Source organism: Ostrea edulis, chromosome 5, assembly GCF_947568905.1.
Source record: "Ostrea edulis chromosome 5, xbOstEdul1.1, whole genome shotgun sequence".
Lineage (NCBI taxonomy): Eukaryota > Metazoa > Mollusca > Bivalvia > Ostreida > Ostreidae > Ostrea > Ostrea edulis.
The window spans coordinates 58,770,633-58,785,787 of NC_079168.1; the positions used below are offsets into that span (position 1 = coordinate 58,770,633).

Consider the following 15,155-nt stretch of genomic DNA (forward strand, 5'->3'; position numbering starts at 1 on the left):
CTCTTGCTAAGTCTCGCCCCAAAAATTGTAATATAAGGCTTGATCAACAAGAAGAATAGCCAACAGAATACTTTGAAATATTGTTTATACAAATTCAAACCTTCATCTTGATTGATTACTACGAAATAAGAATTCCTGCAATAAATCAAACAATTAAAAAGAATTGGCGGACCCTAGGACCGACGATGTTTAAAGTTTTAGAAGTCTCTATGAAAAAATGTCCGCTAGGACTGGAGGTCCGACGATTTTCAAGAACCTATTAAAACATGTGAGAGAATACGAATGCTCAATATGAATCCGTACCCGTGCTAGGCCAGACACGTAGTTTTAGTTTCTGATAGTAAATTTATTCACTCATGCCTGGCAAAGTTGATATGGAAAATTTTTGTGAATGATTTCGGTAAAACCATTGAGGTTCAACATTAAAGTAGATACGGGAATGATAAAGAAATGACAGGAGACTACTAAGTCTAAATTTAGCACTGCACTGATTAGCTCCTGAAACCTGGAAATGTTCCCACAGGCGCGTATAATGATAAGTCCAGTTTTAACTATCCGAGTTTCTCCATAACGAGGTGTCTAACATTTAAGCTAATGAAACTGATGGTTCACTATATTCTTTACAAAGAACAGAATTAAAGTTTGTTACACATAACTGAACTAAAAGTTGAATATATGATTGTGTCCTGAAGTGTATATATATATATATATAGATGTTCTACAAGTTTGTCTTACCATTGCCACCATGTACATGGTGTCTGGCTACCAAAAATAATGAAGTTTTAATTTTAAATTTATATTTGCAAAAGATTAACTTTCCAGCACAGTAAAAAAAACAACAGGCACGTAGCAATAGGGTCTGCGCACCCCCTTAATACATTTTAGCAACATTTATTTTCTGTTATTTTATTTTACATGTAAAGTTAGTTATTTTTACATACAAAGTAATATGTATGGGCTGGTTGTCCCCCCCCCCCCCCCCCCCCCCACTTTTTCCTAGCAGTAGTGAATTGTAGTAGAATAGTAAAAATGTAAGGTTGAACTGATGAATTGAACCCATGTAGTGTAAATCTCCAATGCTGCCCACCCCCACCCCAATTTCAAAGTTTCGGCAAATCCACCACTTTTATTTATTTACTCTTTACTGTTTTGTCTTTGCTTGTCAGTTGTGAAATCAATTTCTCCTGCACCCCCCCCCCCCCCCCCCCACTCTGAAAAAACGATGCTACGTGCCCGAGAAATTCTCAATCAGTGAATGAATAAATAAAAACAAGAGGTCCACAGGCCAAATACTTACCTGCATAACCTTATTCTTACAAAAATATAGCACTTAGCTGTGAACATTGGACCATGTAATTGTCCATCATAGACATACAATAGTCAAATAAAAAAGAAACACTTACAAAATACTGGACAAATTTCAATCAAAAAACCTCACTTGAATCTTTAGTTCAGGTGAGCTAAAACACAAATCTATTTTTACAAGTACTTGAGATTTGATAAAACCTGTATTAATGGTAAATATTCTATTATTATCCGTCATTAATAAAATGTTGTAAAGGAACCCAAAAGTGCTTTTAAACTAATGTTCTCAACACCTGGTTTCTCAAACGTACAGTCTTAACAACTGAAAAGATCCATACCACCCTAAATCAGATCCATTAACCTTACAGAAAACACTCCTTTCACCCCTACAAATTCCATTTCTCCTAAATCACATATAAAACTCAGACCTTCATCTTCCTGTCTACCATCTCCAGAAAACACCTCAGCCGAGCCTGGTGTGGAAATGAGTGAATAAGAACATGTATGGTACAGCTTTCTATAATAATGATGATGGGGAGTAGAAAAAGATTAACACGCTAGCAGAGTAAAGATTTGTTCTAGTCTTACACTCTCTAGATTTACTGCACGATTCTAATCCTTTTGGTCATAAATGTATATGAACATGCCTGGATGACGACATCACATCAGACATACTTAGGTGTATAAATCTAACACAGAAGTTCCTCTTACCTGTCGCCCAATGTGTAGGGGTATGTAATTCATTATCCAAACTCCTGATATCAGCACCTTTTTTGAGTAGAAGTTTAAGTAAAGGGGCGTTCCCACTTATAACAGACATGTGTAGCGGTGTGAACCCTTGGCTGTCTTTGACTTCCAACAAGCTCGAGTCTTTTGCCAGCAACATTTCAGCACACTGTGTTTCCAAGTTATCTGCACAGTAATGGAGGGCTGTTCTTCCATTGTCATCTTTGGTAATTATTGAAGCCTGAATCACAAACAACACAGAAAGACTAATGGTAATATTGATTGGTGCTTTATTCAATGGAGTTGAATAAAAGAGTTTTTATTTCATCAAATAAAATCTTTGAAGCTGAGAATAAATTCAATCCTTCTTAAGCACACCCTTACTACCGTACTCTTATTCCAATTCGTGATTGTTCAATTTTCATTAATTACATGTATATGGCTAAAGTTTCTTATTTCTATTTGGCAATAGCACCACATCTTCATAGAGTTTGTGGCTACAGTTTCATATTTTCATGGATTTGTGGATATAGTATATGCTCATGAATGTTATATTTCCATGGATTTTATGACAACAGTGTCATGTTTTCGTGGAACTTGTGGTTACTGTATCATATCTTCATGAATATTGTATCTGTACAGATATCATGTCTGCAATATCATATTTTCATGTATCATATAAGTATTGAATCATATATTCTGTGGCTACAGTATCATATTTTCATGTATTTTGTGGCTACTGTATATTCTCACGGATTTTGTAACTACAATACAATAATTTCACGGATTTTGTAACTACAATACAATAATTTCACGAATTTTGTAACTACAATACAATAATTTCACAGATTTTGTAACTACAATATAATAATTTCACGAATTTTGTGGTTAAAGTTTCATAATGCCACGTGGCTGTTATATTCTTATGAAATGATTTTTATATCTAAATCATCAGATTTTCAGATTTTCGAATTGTAGAACTTAACTTACCATCTTCGTCCACGTGTAGAACCATGGTCTATGTATAGAACTAAATTTATTCATTGGTCTATGTGTATAACTAGACACCCTTGTTTTCTATGTAGAACTAAATTTAATCATTGGTTTCTGTATAGAATAAGACTTACCCCCCTGATTTCTATACAGAACTAGACTTACCCCTTGCTTTCTGTACAGAACTAGACTTACTCCTGGTTTCTGTACAGAACTAGACTTACCCTCTGGTTTCTGTATAGAACTAGACTTACCCCCTGATTTCTTTAAAGAACTAGATTTAATCCCTGGTTTCTGTATAGAACTAGACTTACCCCCTGGTTTCTGTACAGAACTAGACTTACCCCTGGTTTCTGTACAGAAATAGACTTACCCCTTACACGCTGTATAGAACTAGACTTACCCCTTGCTTTCTGTACAGAACTAGACTTACCCCCTGGTCAATCAGTTCCTTTAGTTGTTGGGAGTTCCCACTCTGACAAGCTGCTATGACAGGAGTGACTCCGTCGTCTGTCTCCTGTTCCATGATGTGGTCAGGAAATGTCCCGTAGTGTTTGATGACCCTCTGGAAATAACGAGGATCTTTGATAGCACAAATGCGATGAAGAGCAGTCTTCCCTCTGTAATCGCCTTGGTCTAAACTTGGATTATATCTGGAAGTAAAATTTCAGTCAAAATAAAATTTTGATCAAGATCACATTCTGCACTTGATAATATTTACAAGTGGAGGACCAATTCATTGTCACACCAATGATTCCATCTATTGTTGTCGAAAAAGCACTTTCAGATATCCCTCTGTCATCTCATAGTTCTTTAATTAGGTCTGTGCCTTTCACCACACCAAAGTATCCCACATACTTCTAATGGAAATCTTGATTAAGGTTGTTTAACAAAAGAATATTTAAATTGCATAAGCATTGATCTGTTCTCTTTAATAATCATAAAAAAATTCATTCATCAATCAATAGAATAGCTCAAATGTCATTTTTCACATATATATTGGGCAAGTCATGAAGTATGTTTTATGTGCATAAAGTGGGCAAAAGCTTAAGCTTGAACCAACTTTAGAATAATGCTTGCATGCATATCCATGTGCACAGCATAATGGTAGATGTCAAATACTGGTGTTTTCACGTTCCTTCCTGCTATGTGTACAAAGAATACTTGTGTAAATAATGGAGACAAAGGGACAATAGGGGATTAACCACACTGAAATGATCACTGAGGGGATTTCAGTTCTAATCTGTCCAATATGGCTGTATATAGACATTTGTAAAAGACACTTATAATAATAAATCCTAAAGAGCAAACAACACGTCTCTCCAAATAACACTGTTCAATGGATCCTACTGAACAGTTTCATATCAGCTATTCAGTTGTTATTTGAATTACAAATAAATCGAATGTGGTGCATTGCGAGAGACATGGACGTAAGCTCAGTATTGTCACTTCTGTCACATTCGCATCAGTGATGTATTATACTCTTAGTGTTGTCAGTATTGTCACTTCTGTCACATCCGCATCAGTGATGTATTATACATGTACTCTTAGTGTTGTCAGTATTGTCACTTCTGTCACATCCGCATCAGTGATGTATTATACTCTTAGTGTTGTCAGTATTGTCACTTCTGTCACATTCGCATCAGTGATGTATTATACTCTTAGTGTTGTCAGTATAATGCCTGCTTAGTACATTGAAACAAGTCATTACTGCACGCAGTTCAGTTTACACATGGCTGTCAAACATGCGGACAGTAGTTGGAATCCCACAAGGAACAGAAATGGAATGCATGGAGCATACTAACGGGAGCCAGACACACTAAGTAACAGTATTATAAGTACATACTAACGGGAGCCAGACACACTAAGTAACAGTATTATAAGTACATTGTACAGTTATTTATCATATAGGCCCTAAGTCTAGCTAGGAACAACTTAATCTAATTTGGCTCTATCTTAACACTATTGTCACAATGGATTAACAAAAGGTGTTACAAAGTACATAGTTGTACACAGTGGCTGTATATAGAGTGAAGCCACTTATAGCTAATCTCTAAAGCAGTCGACATCTCTCCCTTCCCATGTACGTATTGATCAACCTCCACTTCACAGGCATACCGCTAATGGGTTGTCTCAGTTTTATATGTAGTTATTCAAGAATAGTAAAGAATGCGTGTATTAAGCATGTTTTGGTTGCTAACAGAGATATAGTAGTCAAGAGAACGGACACGTGCACAATTTGCACCAGTCTTGCCTGCATTTCTTTTAAACAGTTATATTTTTAGGAATATCGAACCCACTCTATGCCACGAAACTGGTGGATTACAGAGTGAATTGTCTATTTTAATGATACCTACCCCTAATTTGATGCTGAACATACAAGTATGAAAGCGTTATGCAGAATAACAATGGATAACTTCATTGCGTTTAAGATATTTTAGACAATGATTCTGTATGCTTTACCAATGACTCAACCACAGTGAAAAATTTAAATTCCCAATTCATTATTATGTGTAAAACAAATGAAGCCTGTTCTACTTTCAGATCGTTATCTTTTGAAATTTGTTTATGTGGTAATAACTAAATATATTCATTGTTTCTCTAAAAATAAAACACCTAGCAACACTACAAACCACCACATTAAAAAAATATATATCTTCAAAGTACCTGACTGACCCTAACATATCACAAAATTCACAATATATAGTATAATGTTGCAAGTCACATGTTAATGCACAAAGACCTCATTAATTGCAGTCAGGCAGACCACTTCATAAAAACCTATTGAATGATCATCATATAAAACCAATAATAAAAATCAATATTAAACCCCAGTCTCACAAAGCATTTTAGTAACTATTTTGGACTTGCAGTAACTTACACCGCCAGAATTTGATTCATGATTTCATGAACTTCGATATGAAACACACAAACGTGTTCCGATTTACTTCACATTTAGATTCCAGACACCACAAGACAGTTATCGTAGTATATTTCTAAAAATTCATTCTAGATCGGAGAAAGACAGAAATGTCTTCATTTTGATCTCTTCATGTTTTTGTTAATGCTTATTTGGGATAATAAAACTCAGCTACTTTTCACTTTCCTTGTAATATAATGTATGCATAGAAAAATTTCATAATTCCTATGAAGAATACAAAAATGACTGCAAGATAAAGATGGATCCCTGGGAACACCAGTGCCAAGGAGGGTGCGATGATGCCCACAGAGCCCTGCACTTTAAAGGAAGAAGAGTAAGCATCCCTTGCACTACACATAAAAATAACCTACAAAGCAGTGTACATACGCACTCTTATCAATGTATCTTCTTAGTCGTGTTACCTCGAAGTTAGTTGTCACCCATCATTTAATCTAGCCATCAAACACTATTTCAAATCCGATGGTAAAAAGTCAACATTATATTGACGTGAAGATGAATTTCACGATAGAGGTAAACAGGTCATGTAACAGATTGCTGGCGCGTCCGTGTAACATTTCTGTAGAATACACCGGTGTAATTGGGAGGGTAACAATTCGGGGGGTCCTAACATTAACACAAGAGGAAAATCAACACAGATCACGGGTTGTGTAAATATTCTCTCTATGATAAGTGTCTCAAAATTGTCAGATCTATCATCCACACACAATCACAAAGTGTTGAAGCATTTCTTGTAATCTTGAACAAACATGCTTACAATTTTATTCACTGCCCTCATTATCAAATCATACATGCATTGATAAAGTCTAATATTCATATTTCTTATACTGTGCATGAAAGAGACTGTTTTCAATTGATCGAACAATCAACACACAAAAAAAACATTCCATCGAGCTTTTCTTTGGTCCACTTTTCCCCATTCAGTCTCAAGAATTTCATCCCAGAATACTTTGCAATTACATGTATAATGCATTTACTACAGGAACGGTTAATGCCCGTTTTGTTATTGTTCCGTCAATGAATGAAGATTCTAGCTATTCAAGTTGCAGATATACAGGGCAATTAAAGTTTTAGTTGAAAGGTATGCAAATGAAAGGTTTCAACATGCAAGCGTTTAGATTCTCTTCTGCAGCCTTAGACACATGAAAAACGTGATCTCAGAAGCAACAGACACGCGAAAATCCATGTCAAAAAGTGAAGTTGATTATTATTTTAAAATATTTCCCCCAAAAAACTTTACAGGTTGTAATATTGTGCAGAATGTGTTTGGATTGAATTCAGTCAGTACTCTTTACATTTTTTCAAAGCAAGTACATTGTATCTCCATAAGGCGTGATTTTTAGCTTATAAATCATACAAGAAGAACAAACTATGTAATTACAATTACAATCCTATATCAACAGTAGACGACCTACATTCAGTGAAGTTTGTAGAGACAAGAATCGAATAAAGACAATCTTATGATTCTTCCCTTACAAGATAATATCATATTGAATAATAACCAAGAACTACATCAATGCTGAAATCATACCTCAGATATATTCCTGATTAGTATTCAATCTGTCTGAAATGATTATTCCCCATTAAGCATGACTTCAATTAGAGATTTTCTTCCTTGAAACATTTGCCCATGATGAGAGGGATCGACACTTTCTTGCATCATACCTTTATTCTTGAATGTAACACAATATTTACAACTGTTCGGGAAAATGATCGATTTCACTGAGGAGTTATCGCTTGAAATAAATAGCAACTGACAATTGGTTCCTCTCTGATACACTTCAGATAGGGACATTTTCGATTTGAATTTAAAAATATAGTTTATATTGTTTACATGAGCTTGTTATATACATGTAGTAGGCTCCTAAGGTAGCTGCAAATGCAAATGTTTTGTCTCTAAACCGATACTTTTTCTTTTTCGTTTCAAAATTTCCACTAATATATATATACATGTACATACATGTATATATATTAGATCTTTTTCTTCTAAATATTCTATCTTGTTTACAAAATATATCTGCATGCGTTTGTTCATTGTGACCTTGATGTAGGGAGAGGACTAAAATAGGCTATGCCTGCTGCCTAATCCCATTCATTTCTTTGTGAATAAATATTGTTTAAATTAAATTAGATTTTAGATTTTTGTGTTGATATGAATTACATATGAAGGTTCAAAAATAAAATCACTTCATGTAGGAATATGAAGTAATTTTCCCTTCGTGTTTATGCTTCATAAACTCCGAAGTAATCTATAGTAATAGTGTAAATTGTTACAAACTAGGTATTGCACGAAGTAATCTATAGTAATAGTGTAAATTGTTCCAAACTAGGTATTGCACGAAGTAATCTATAGTAATAGTGTAAATTGTTCCAAACTAGGTATTGCACGAAGTAATCTATAGTAATAGTGTAAATTGTTCCAAACTAGGTATTGCACGAAGTAATCTATAGTAATAGTGTAAATTGCTCCAAACTAGGTATTGCACGAAGTAATCTATATTAATAGTGTAAATTGTTCCAAACTAGGTTTTGCACGAGGTAATCTATAGTATTAGTGTAAATTGTTACAAACTAGGTATTGCACGAAGTAATCTATAGTAATAGTGTAAATTGTTCCAAACTAGGTATTGCACGAAGTAATCTATAGTAATAGTGTAAATTGCTCCAAACTAGGTATTGCACATACATTTACTTTCTTCCTTGAATAGTCGCAAAATAAACATTATAGGTTTGGACATCGTGTTTATTAAGATTTCATTGATTCCCATTCTACTTACTTTAACAATATATCAAAAATCTCCAAATTCTTTGCCAATATTGCATATTGGAGAGCAGACCGTTTTAACTTTCTATCCGTAGCATCAATTTTGGCGCCATTTTCTAACAGGAATCGACAGATCTCAGCATTGCCCGTGTTGACAGCAGTAACCAGCGGAGGCGTTCCTCTGCCATCCTTTTTCGAAAATATCTGTAAGAAACGAATACATTCAATGGTAAATATATTTGATTTTCAGTGAGGGTGTTGCATGTTAAGATAAGCATGCTACCCAGTAGCAGATCTAGATGGGGGTTGCAAACGCCCCTTTGGTTGACAATCTTTGCCATTTTGGGACCTCCATCTCCATTTGGGGGGGGGGATTAATGTTGATTTTATTGTTTCCAAGGCATAAAAATGGCTACCTTTATTGTACATGATTTCTTTACAAACTAAAGAAGGTAAATTCATGATTTTTAAGCCTTGGAAGAAAGCTAAGTAAAATGAAAATATCACCCTACGAATATATTACTTCCGGTTCTAACCAGATCATGGCATGCATGCATAGGTAACAAACAAAAGGAGCAGGCGATGCAGCTCTGTGTGACTTCTGTAATGTCTAAAAACTTCCTGTTTATAACTTATATCTATAGATATGTACACCACTTAAAAATATGACATTAATCGTCTTTTCTCTAAATCCCGATTCATGAAATTGATGGTAAACTAAACATACTAAATAAATGAGGTTCCCCATTGTAAAGGTTTTGCATATCAGTACTATTATCTTAATTAAAACGATTCAGAATTTGGTAATGATATTGGAAGATGTAAAAACACAGAAGATTCCGGAGAGATGTGATTTAGAAATTACGCCCCGTTCCCAGAAGCAGCAATGGCGATTAACTAATACACCTCAACTAATAATCTTTTACGTCTTCTTTTGTTGTTGGGAAGTCATGTGGAGATATTCTTCAATTTTTCAATTACGCAGGTTTGCAGTCCTCGGTCGATCGAAGCGGATTAATATATTACTGCATATGTAAGCCTGCCTAAAGATTATACCTCATATAATTCCGAACTAAAAGCAAGTGAAAAACACAGTTCAATACTAGGAAAAAGTACTCGTTCTATTCTTTATTATTGCTACATGTAAACACATATTTTCTTAGCTGCAACTGATTACAGCTTGTTTTCTCTCTCTCATTCTTTCTCTTTCTTTCTCTCCGAAGTACACATATGCTGAGCTCAATTTTGATTCACTGTAAATGATCCATATACACATTTCACTGACACTACACCATAATTGAAAATTTATTAGAATTTTAAACATTTATCATGATCATTGATTTTTTGCATTCAGTTTGAGGATAAAACAACATACTGGTGATATCTTTGAAAGCTTGCCGACTCGTCGCTGTGTAGCCTTATTTCAATATTGTATTGAAACAACTGATTGGTAATTATTAAACGATTCGCAATCACGGTATGCCCGAAAATATTGATAATCGCCTAGTAAAAGCTCACAAAGGAAAAGAAATAATTCATTCATGTGGCAACATATCATTCTGATGATATCCTCAATATGATAAACATGACACTTGATATTTCCAAATCACCAATTCTATTGTCTGTTGATAAACATTGTACACCGTATTGCTTTTAACATACTTGCACAATTCCTCGAAATTGTGAATACAAAAAAAAAATTTAGTCAATTTGAGAGATTTTGTATATACTCTCCACAATGCCTGTCACGCCACTTCATGATTTAAAGCAAAACCAGCCCTCGCCAGACTATTATTAACAAGATGAAAGTGGACAATTGAGCAAATCTTTAATCTGTAGTTTAATTGTCATTGTGAAATATTACACCGGTGACCCCGACAACAGGTATACTACAAGCACAAATATCACAGCCAGACATACCACAATAGCTAAAACTGTCCAGCTTATTGCTAGGTTTGTATGTATCTCTGACTCCACGTTGGTCACAAGAAAGAGACTTCAAAAGTCAGAATCGTGGACCACCCCATACCCCTCCCCCTACATTTATTTACATAACTACCCTGAAATGCGGAGGATATAAACTCAATTTACCAACTTCTATTAAATCTGAATAATTGATAACCCTTAAAATACACATACACAGAGGGATTAGCCGTGAAGTAGAATTAACTGGAAATGTAAGAGTACATTTGGTTGGTGGTGGAAACCGATATCTAACAAGTCTCCACTAAAATAGCCATATCATCTCATTTATTTTCAAATAAGAATGTTCCGGACGACAATATTCTTTGGATAATGTATAGAAGGATTGAAACTAAAAAAATCTCAGTTCAAGAAATGAAATAATAAATATAAAGCTGAATTTCTACTTGGTTCATCATTTCCGTGAGGTGAACTGGAAGTCACCATTTATGTCCAAAACATTACGTTCTGTGAAGAAGACCGTTACTGTAGACAAAACATTACGTTCTGTGAAGAAGACCGTTACTGTAGACAATTTTTGTTTCAATAATTGCGTTCATTTTTCATCATATGGTTGGGGACCGAACCATATGAAGAAAAATGAATGCAATTTTAGAAACGAAAATTGTTAGTTCATATCACTTCGTCCCATCTTTCATTGAATACCACACTCACTTACTTGCTATAGAGGTAATCCAAATTACAATATACACACAAACTAAGATCCAACAATACAGAGTATCCACAACCGGTCTTAAACGCTTTGGCGATTCTTTTGGATTTAATGATTTAAAAAACACTCTCACGAATTTATGGCACACTAATCTGACACGGCGTTTTATTTTAAATTAACGTATCTCAGTTATAATCGGTTGTCCTACAAACGAGATCTCGCCTGAAGTTTGAGAAACTGACTTATACAGTAACCATGTCTTTTGCGGCTAACGTTGTAGGATATCGTGCATTTCTGGATGGTAAACAATACAGTTCTATTTTCGACATTCGAAGTGAAATGTATCCACTATCCGTGATTGGCTAGGAACAAAAGCGCGTGCGTAGAGGCGTAGAGGTGGGCGAAAACGAAAACAGGGACGAAACAAAACGGTTCAGGCAAGGCGCTGTAAGGACTTATAATTAATTTAAGTTCATATCGGAACGTGCTTAGCATGACTATGTCTGCATTCAACAACTCAATAATGGAAAGTCCTACAGGTTTTTGCATGTCATTTCGTCCGTTCCATCCACTAAGTTTACACAATCTCTTCATTAAAATGTTCAGTCACTTGTTTGTTGGGAGCATTATCGAAGGTATGTGATTTCAACCTCGCTCTCACTTTCACTCAATAAAACATGCATAACAGTAATGCAAAAAATCATTAAAAGATCGTAGCTCAGTAGAATTTATAGGTGGAAACCTGGGGATTGAGAAAGCTCCACATTTTAAATGTATTGATGCTACGTACTGTTTTAAATATATAATGAAAATGTTTTAAATATATAATGAAAAAGGCTATCTCCTGCAATATTAAATAGGTCCACATTAACAGCTGAAGGTTTGATCATTCTAATGTGAAAATAATCTAAGAAGAAATGGTTCAAAGTCTGGTCAAAAGCAAAAACTGAACTCAATTTTTGGGTAACGAACAGCACTGTGGATCAGGAGTATCGACATAATTCATTGCCTTGTAAGAGCTGTTGACAAGTATCATTACCTTAATGTTAGACCTATCCACACATACTATCTTAATGTTAGACCTATCCACACACACTATCTTAATGTTAGACCTATCCACACATACTATCTTAATGTTAGACCTATCCACATATACTATCTTAATGTCAGACCTATCCACACATACTATCTTGATGTCAGACCTATCCACACATACTATCTTAATTTTAGACCTATCCACACACACTATCTTAATGTTAGACCTATCCACACATACTGTCTTAATGTCAGACCTATCCACACATACTATCTTAATGTTAGATCTATCCACACACACCATGTTAATGTTAGACCTATCCACACTTAATAGCTTAATGTTAGACCTATCCACACATACAATCTTAATATTAGACCTATCCACACATACTATCTTAATGTTAGACCTATCCACACATACTCTCTTAATGTCAGACCTATCCACACATACTATCTTAATGTTAGATCTATCCACACATACTATCTTAATGTTAGACCTATCCACACATACTATCTTAATGTTAGACCTATCCACACATATTATCTTAATGTTAGACCTATCCACACTATCTTAATGTTAGACCTATCCACACATACTATCTTAATGTTAGACCTATCCTTAATGTCAGACCTATCCACACATACCATCTTAATGTTAGACCTATCCTTAATGTCAGACCTATCCACACATACTCTCTTAATGTTAGACCTATCCACACATACCATCTTAATGTCAGACCTATCCATACATACTATCTTAATGTCAAACCTATCCACACACACTATCTTAATGTCAGACCTATCCACCAAAACTATCTTAATGTCAGAACTATCCACACATACTATCTTAATGTTAGACTTATCCACAAATACTATCTTAATGTTAGACCTCTCCACACATATTATCTTAATGTTAGACCTATCCACATTATCTTAATGTTAGACCTATCCACACATACTCTCTTAATGTTAGACCTATCCACACATACTCTCTTAATGTTAGACCTATCCACACATACTCTCTTAATGTCAGACCTATCCACACATACTACCTTAATGTTAGATCTATCCACACATACTATCTTAATGTTAGACCTATCCACACACTATCTTAATGTTAGACCTATCCACACATACTATCTTAATGTTAAACCTATCCACACATATTATCTTAATGTTAGACCTATCCACACTATCTTAATGTTAGACATATCCACACACACTATCTTAATGTCAGACCTATCCTTAATGTCAGACCTATCCACACATACTCTCTTAATGTTAGACCTATCCACACATACCATCTTAATGTCAGACCTATCCACACATACTATCTTAATGTCAAACCTATCCATACACACTATCTTAATGTCAGACCTATCCACCAAAACTATCTTAATGTCAGACCTATCCACACATACTATCTTAATTGTAGACTTATCCACACATACTATCTTAATGTTAGATCTATCCACACATACTATCTTAATGTTATATCTATCCACACTATCTTAATGTTAGACATATCCACACATACTATCTTAACGTTAGACCTATCCTTAATGTCAGACCTATCCACATATACTATCTTAATGTTAGAACTATCCACACATACCATCTTAATGTCAGACCTATCCACACATATTATCTTAATGTCAAACCTATCCACACACACTATCTTAATGTCAGACCTATCCACCAAAACTATCTTAATGTCAGACCTATCCACACATACTATCTTAATGTTAGACCTATCCACACATACTATCTTAATGTCAAACCTATCCAAACATACTATCTTAATGTCAAACCTATCCACACACACTATCTTAATGTCAGACCTATCCACATATACTATCTTAATGTTAGAACTATCCACAATATTATCTTAATGTTAGACCTATCCACCCATATTATCTTAATGTAAGACCTATCCACCCATACTATCTTAATGTTAGACCTATCTACACACACTCTCCTAATGTTAGACCTATCCACGCATACTCTCTTAATGTTAGACCTATCTACACATACTATCTTAATGTCAGACCTATCCATACATACTATCTTAATATCAGACCTATCCACACATACTATCTTAATGTTAGATCTATCCACACATACTATCTTAATGTTAGATCTATCCACACATACTATCTTAATGTTAGACCTATCCACACATACTATCTTAATGTTAGACCTATCCACACACTATCTTAATGTTAGACCTATCCACACATATTATCTTAATGTTAGACCTATCCACACTATCTTAATGTTAGACCTATCCACACATACTATCTTAATTTTAAACCTATACTTAATGTCAGACCTATCCACACATACTATTTTAATGTCAGGCCTATCCACACATACCATCTTAATGTCAGACCTATCCACACATACTATCTTAATGTCAAACCTATCCACACACACTATCTTAATGTCAGACCTATCCACACATACTATCTTAATGTTGGACCTATCCACACATACTGTCTTAATGTAAGACTTATCCACACATACTATCTTAATGTTAGACCTATCAACATACACTATCTTAATGTCAGACCTATCCACATACACTATCTTAATGTTAGACCTATCCACACATACTATCTTAATGTTAGAACTATCCACAATATTATCTTAATGTAAGACCTATCCACCCATACTATCTTAATGTTAGACCTATCCACACATACTATCTTAATGTAGACCTATCCACACATACTATCTTAATGTTGGACCTATCCACA

General features: G+C 34.7%; 1 protein-coding gene across 8 annotated transcripts in view; it reads right to left on the reverse strand.

Annotated features, from left to right (window-relative positions):
- Window positions 1-15,155, reverse strand: part of LOC125649768 (titin homolog) — a 47,669-nt gene that overhangs the window by 17,952 nt on the left and 14,562 nt on the right. For all 8 annotated transcript variants that reach the window (XM_048877505.2, XM_048877506.2, XM_048877507.2 and 5 more), the window contains exons 2-4: window positions 8,740-8,930; window positions 3,458-3,677; window positions 2,017-2,272 (exon numbers count right to left, since the gene is read on the reverse strand). In XM_048877505.2, the coding sequence (XP_048733462.1) occupies window positions 2,017-2,272; window positions 3,458-3,677; window positions 8,740-8,930 (667 nt within the window). The remainder of the gene's footprint in view (window positions 1-2,016; window positions 2,273-3,457; window positions 3,678-8,739; window positions 8,931-15,155) is intronic.